The sequence below is a fragment of the Mytilus trossulus genome, chromosome 9, assembly GCF_036588685.1.
Source record: "Mytilus trossulus isolate FHL-02 chromosome 9, PNRI_Mtr1.1.1.hap1, whole genome shotgun sequence".
In the NCBI taxonomy this organism is placed as follows: Eukaryota; Metazoa; Mollusca; class Bivalvia; order Mytilida; family Mytilidae; genus Mytilus; species Mytilus trossulus.
Genome location: NC_086381.1, coordinates 65,915,361 through 65,922,104, shown reverse-complemented (window position 1 = coordinate 65,922,104; position 6,744 = coordinate 65,915,361). Strand labels below are relative to the sequence as shown.

At 32.2% G+C, this 6,744-nt stretch overlaps 1 protein-coding gene across 1 annotated transcript; it reads left to right on the top strand.

The window, feature by feature from the left end:
* Positions 1-1,469: 1,469 nt before the first annotated feature.
* On the top strand, positions 1,470-6,540 carry LOC134684142 (uncharacterized). The gene is made up of 2 exons (XM_063543425.1): positions 1,470-1,594; positions 4,820-6,540. Exon 2 carries the CDS (start codon positions 4,823-4,825, stop codon positions 6,515-6,517), a length of 1,695 nt encoding a protein of 564 aa, XP_063399495.1. The 5' UTR covers positions 1,470-1,594; positions 4,820-4,822; the 3' UTR covers positions 6,518-6,540.
* The last annotated feature ends 204 nt before the right edge of the window (positions 6,541-6,744 follow it).

Below are 6,744 nucleotides of genomic sequence, written 5' to 3'. Positions count from 1 at the left end.
TAAAAATTCATTCATCAGTTGTAATCGGTATACCTTGCAGTTTCATACCTGATTCGAAATGCTTTCATTCTGATGTAATCAGAGACGATTAAAAGAATTATTTCCAAATGATGACGTTATCATATGTCATTGTATTTTTTATAAAGTTGAGTGAAGGTCGAAAAGAACATTCTAGAAATGTCGAATGTTCACTAGATAATGCTTTTTTAATCGTATTCATAATACCATTTACCTCTATTTGTAGATCACGCAGGTATATTACAACACGTTGCGTAATATTAAATCAATGTATAAATAGTAAGATCACACACGAGGTAAAACAAATTTAGAATAAGGAGAGTTTGCATAATCATCCGTTTGTTGTTGAATTATCAATACAATTTCGATAGTTTTTGTTGTTGTTTTTTGTATGGGTAGGGGGGTGTTAGTATAAGCACTGACACTGACAGATCAAAATGAATAAAACATGTATTGTATTCTTCTTTGATAGAAAAAAATGCATATTTATAAATATTGTATGAGATGAAGAAATACAAAATAAAGAATTATAATTTTTTTTACAATAAATCCATCATGACGTTAAACAAATATGATCGGAAACAACCAACGCTAACTAATGGGGTTTCATTTTTTCTCGACTGGGTATACGATTATACAAAATGTAGTTCCATTTTAGCTGGTGGTGAATGAATACCTCCATTTGTAGCAGTAGGTGTAAACTAGTGCGATGGAATGTATTTTTATATATAACGCTCTGATAATCGTTACCACCAAACTACTTACGGTTATCAAATATATAGAATTATATAGAAGTGTACATCATTCGTATTATTCATTTTGTAAACATCATCAAACATTCTGTTCAATGACATCAGCACTCATTAGTTATTGTGTTTGCCTCAAATTAGAGAGTAACTTGATTTGATCAGCGGATGGGTCAAACCGAACTTGATTCAGGCTCATTTGTTAACTGCTGTTTGTCATTAATTTGGTCGGTTTTCGTTTGGGATTTTTTTTTGCCATGGAATTTTTGTAAAATATTGATAGGAACATGATATAAGTATATCGGGGAAAACTTCCATTTATTATGATACGATAAAAGAATTTGCAATCCTAGTGAGCCATACAGGTAAAATTTACAGAGCCTCGGGTTGGTGTATACTATCAAAAATCGATTTCTTTAACCTGTCTAGCCATTTGTTATTTTTCGGGATAACAGAAATAGGGCGTCATATTTCCTTCAAATGACGAAATGTTGAACTTGATAAATTGGATGACATTTACTATGTTCTGTTGTTATGGAATTTTTGTAAAATATTGATAGGAACATGATATAAGTATATCGGGGAAAACTTCCATTTATTATGATACGATAAAAGAATTTGCAATCCTAGTGAGCCATACAGGTAAAATTTACAGAGCCTCGGGTTGGTGTATACTATCAAAAATCGATTTCTTTAACCTGTCTAGCCATTTATTATTTTTCGCGATAACAGAAATAGGGCGTCATATTTCCTTCAAATGAAGAAATGTTGAACTTGATAAATTGGATGACATTTACTATGTTCTGTTGTTATGTTTGACTTCATTTAAGGTATGTATAAATGATCACTGAGTAAAGTATTCAATAAAATGTACAGGGTATACTGGTATACAACATATCAAAATACACGAATCGTTGAACAGTTAGTTCATATTCGTCAGAACTATATAACGTATACTAATGGTTAGGTTTAAATTCACCTAAGAATATACTTGATGCATGTGTGTTTCTGAAAAGTGTGTAGGTCTGTTCACACATATATAATTTAGTAATACATATTTTCTGTTATTTTTTTATTTTATTTAAAGATTCATTTTAGCTCACTAGATCCAAACGGTCAGTCAGCTTTTCAAATCATTTGCCGTTCGTGGTCGTTGTCCGTTAACAGAATCAGCGTTGGGATATCTAGTTTATAAAGTAGACTCTCTAAGAAATGTATGGCTCTTTACTGATAAAATTAACAACGTCAATCGCCTTATTATCTCGATAAATATAATATAAAAAAATATTGCAAAATATTAAGTATGATTTTAAAACTTTATTAAAAAAAATGTATGTATTATAGTTTGACAACATAGCCTTTTTATCCTTAAAGTTTGGTTAATGAATGATAATAATATGTTGGTAAAAGACTAACGTTTACTTTGAAGTTATTGTGTATGTCCCTTTGTCGTTTATTTTGGTTTGAACATAATTTGACATTGTTTTCAACACACTCCCAATGAACAGCAATACCAAATATGTTTAACATTTATTATAAATGTTATAGTTGATTTCAAAAGAGGGACGAAAGATACCAAAGGAACAGTCAATCTAATAAATCTAAAACAAACTGACAACGCCATCATGGCTAAAAATGAAAAAGACAAACAGAAAAACAATAGTACACATGACACAACATCGAAAACTAAAGAATAAACAACACGAACCCAACCAAAAACTAGGGGTGATCTCAGGTGCTCCGGAAGGGTAAGCAGATCCTGCTTCACATGTGGCACCCGTCGTGTTGCTTATGTGATTACAAATCCGGTAAATATTCTCATTCGGTAGGTCACATTCATGAAAGGGGATTGTAGTTACGACGTAAGCAACATATCCGATATCATTTGTGAAACGGTTCTTCCATAACGGTCAACAAACTCGTGATGGCGTCCGTAAACTTTACGAAGGGATGATTTCAACTTCCCCATTTGAAACTCTTGGTCTAATAGCTTCCTTGTGAGCAGCAACCCTCTATCAAGAAAATCATGATAGGAAATGCAAGCACGGGTATATCGTATCATTTGGGAGATATATACCCCGTATGCAGGTGCTGCTGGAATGTTGCTTCTTAGAAATGGAATGTTCACAATTGGAAAGCTGAAATCATCTCTTCTGTCGTAAAGTTTTGTTTTCAACCGACCCTCATGTGTATCATTAAATGATGAATAGAGTTTATCTGTATTTTCCACCCACCAACTCGATTTGCATGAGGTATCATGTTCCATAGAATGGCAATAAATATAAAAGTGAATGTCACAGCAGCCGTAATACGAAAAAGACTAAAGGGTTTTATTCTAGTAATAGTTGATATCCTACATTGAACATGGGTAACAGCCGGCGAATATAGATCAGGTGTTTTTTTTTAAAGTTAAATGTATCAAAGATCAATGTGCGTCACTCTTTGATGAAAGATGTTCGTTGTTGTTCTGTGGTTTTATGTTGTGTAGACTATTATATTATTTCTTTGTACGATTCTCTGTGATGAGTGTTTTTGCGTGTGTCTGTGATGCAATTTTGTCACGTAGTGTTGTCATTTAAGTTATAAAACTAGATTCAATCAACCATTTGTTCTTTAAATGCACTATACCAATTCAAGAATATGGCAGTTGTTTATATCAAATAGTTCGTTTCTATGTATGTTGGCTTTTATTTTTGTCGCACTTCAGTGGTCCTGTTGTTCTTTTGTTTTCCTCTTAAAGTTGTTGTGTTTCTCTCAGTTTTAGTTTACAACACGAATTTGTTATCTCTGAATCGATAAATTACTTTTAAACCGTAGTATACTACTGTTACTTTTCATTATCGTAGCAAAGCAGCTGTTAACTACATCATTTGTGTGTGTATTTTTTAATATTTAGTTTTCGGATTATATCTTTTGATCATCCATTATTCAAGATGTAAAGCTTAAAGTGAAACGAATCATTGTTGATAGAATTCTGTGTCATAGTATATATGAGCTATTAATATTTAAAAAAAAGTGTGGTGTTGCATTGTATTCTTTGTCTTATGGTTTATATTTAGCCCTTTCTTGCTGTGAATAATGAATATAATATCAGGACATGTCTTATTGCACCAGATCCGTTTTCTGACAGTTGAAGTTCGATTTCGAAATATATGATACAACAAAAAACAAACGTAATACAAATGCAAACGTTAAAGAGCTGGTCAAACTATCTGGACAAAAGTAATACAAATTAGCGTTCAGAGCTCTGCAAGAGAAAAACGTATTCCGATCTTTACAAGGAATTTTTCAAAAATATATGTTGTGTGTAATGTCATTCAAGTCGTCAAGATGATTAAGGTTAAATAAAAAAATATTTGCATTGGTAAAAACAAATCTAACAGTACACGCTTTCACAAAATGAGTTATGAAAGTTTATATTTTTATTATAAAATGAAACGCTTTCGTCGAGGAAACGTGTCCTATCTATTTATTTTCTTTGATTTTTGAGCTGATATTTAAAACGTATATATATATATATATATATGAATTTGACTTTAATCGGTTGAGTACTTAATGTAGTTCTAACTATAGATAAATCTATTTTAATATAAAATGAAATTCAAAACAGTGTGGTTGTGACTATTGATTGACAAATTAAATTCATCCATTGACTGGGACAATTTACGTGAACGTTTGTCTGTAACGACCACATTTCACGACGTTTACCTACGATAGATATTTAAACTGTGGGGTCACCAAAGGTTTTTAAACGCCTTTAATTATAAAATAATTCGAAAAATTAATCAGGAATAATCTTTATGTTTTGATTTTATATAAATGATATAAATCAAAACATCTTGTTTGTTTTTTTATTAATTTTTCGAATTACTTTATTTAGGTGTTGAGAACTTTTGGTGACCCCATAGTTTAAAAGTCTTTTAAAAGTGCATAGTGAGCAGTTGTCGTTACATACAAACGTTCACCTAAATTGTCCTAGTCAATGGATGAATTTAATGTGTCAATCAATGGCCACATCCACACTGTTTTGAATTTCATTCTAATGTTTTTTTCAGGGCATGACGACTTCTTTTGAAAATTGTGGCATTTGTACATTACGACACATATCTAAGCTGTCCGTGGTTTGGTGCTCAGACTGTGATGAAGGTTTATGCCAAGATTGCAGAGAACACCATAGTCTCCTTAAGGCAACACGAAACCACAACATTATTTCAATTGTTGACTACCAAAAATTACCATCCTTTATTGCAAACATCAAATTGCACTGTAGCGAACACGATGAGAAATATTTGTTGTTTTGCAAAAAGCATAACCAACTTTTATGCGGAAAATGTGTCATTTCACTAATCCACAAGGAATGCAAAGAGATATTTTCCGTTGAAGATGTGGTTCAAAATGCGAAGACATCTGTTGCCTTTACAGAGATCGAATCTTTACTCCAGGAACTGCAAGAGAACGTCGGTCTTATTCTCCAAGACAGACAAAAGAATTTATCTTCAATATCAACATCAAAAGAGAAAATCGAATCCGAAATATTAGCACTTCGAAAGCATATAGATTATCACCTTGATAAAATGCAAGACCATGTTTTAGCCGAACTAAACACAACTGTGGAAAATTCAACCAAACAAACGCATAGCTTCATTGAGACTCTGAATAAAAACCAAAATAAAATTAACGAGTGCATAAATGACGTAGAAACTATAAAGAAACACGCAACGGGTATTCAAACATTTTTAGGAATTTCTCATTTAGAAAAAATAATTAGTAAAACAGAAAACGAACTACAAACTTTGATTAAAGGTGATAGTTGTGTTCACACCGTAGTTTCTTGTCAATTAAACACTTCATTACAAACTATCAGTAAAGAAATAAATGCGTTCGGAAAAATTATAGTAGAGATTCGACCATGTGAACTGCCATTACAAAAAAAGAAAGAGGGACAAGCGCAATCAATGAAAATAAACGTCGAGCCTGAAATTCATGTTGAGAATACATCACTGGAATTGATAACGAAAATAAATACAACAGCTTTTAATGTGTCAGGCTGTTGCTTATTTCCTAGTGGGAATTTCGTAGTATCAAACTTTGATCCTTCTTACTTGTTATTTTTAACACCCAAAGGAAACATTGATAAAAAAATCACCAATATTATGCCAAATATATATGATGTTGCATGCATTGACGATGAAAGTGTTGCCATCATATCATATACTGAGAGGAACATTAAATTACTTAGTGTAAAATCGGGGAAGGTATTCAGAAGCATTGAAACTAGTTTTTCGTCGCGTAGCTTAACTTATTCAGGAGGCAAATTTATAGTTTGTCCTGATAAAGGCCAAATACAGGAAGTCAGTTTAGTGGATGATAGGATAAATATAATTGGCAATAATCTGGTCTCAACTTGTGTGGCTTCATCAGGCAATAATCTATTCTCTAAAAAGAGAGCTACGAATACGATAGTCTGCCATAATAAAATTGGAGATATTTTATGGACCTTTTTAAACGAAACCGTTCTGACGGGACCTAGTGGCATAACTGCAGATGAACATGGGAATATTTTTGTCGTCGGGGGCAAATCAAAGAACGTAGTTGCGATAACTTCGGATGGTTTAACGCACAAAATACTTCTGTCAGAAAAAGACTTGTGTAATTCACCAAGGGCAGTCTGCTATAACAGTATATTAAAATATTTGCTTGTTGCTAACGAAACTGACGGCCATGCATTTTTGTATAGGGTAAATTACGAATAACTATATTTTATGTTTTTATATAATGTAAAGCAAAACTAATTAAAACGATACGAATAATATAATATTTTCGTGGTTATAAATTTGCACAAATTCGTTCTTTATTTTTATTTTGACAATGGAATGCAGTGTATTTTGAGATACACATATGTTTATAAACTGCAGCTGCAAACATGTGCAAATGAACCAAAGAAAATGTGTGGTTCCTTTTCTATGTCACTAATTGTACA

Excerpts from the sequence above, each read along its gene's own strand:
- LOC134684142 (XM_063543425.1), top strand. The coding sequence starts at position 4,823 with ATGACGACTTCTTTTGAAAATTGTGGCATTTGTACATTACGACACATA.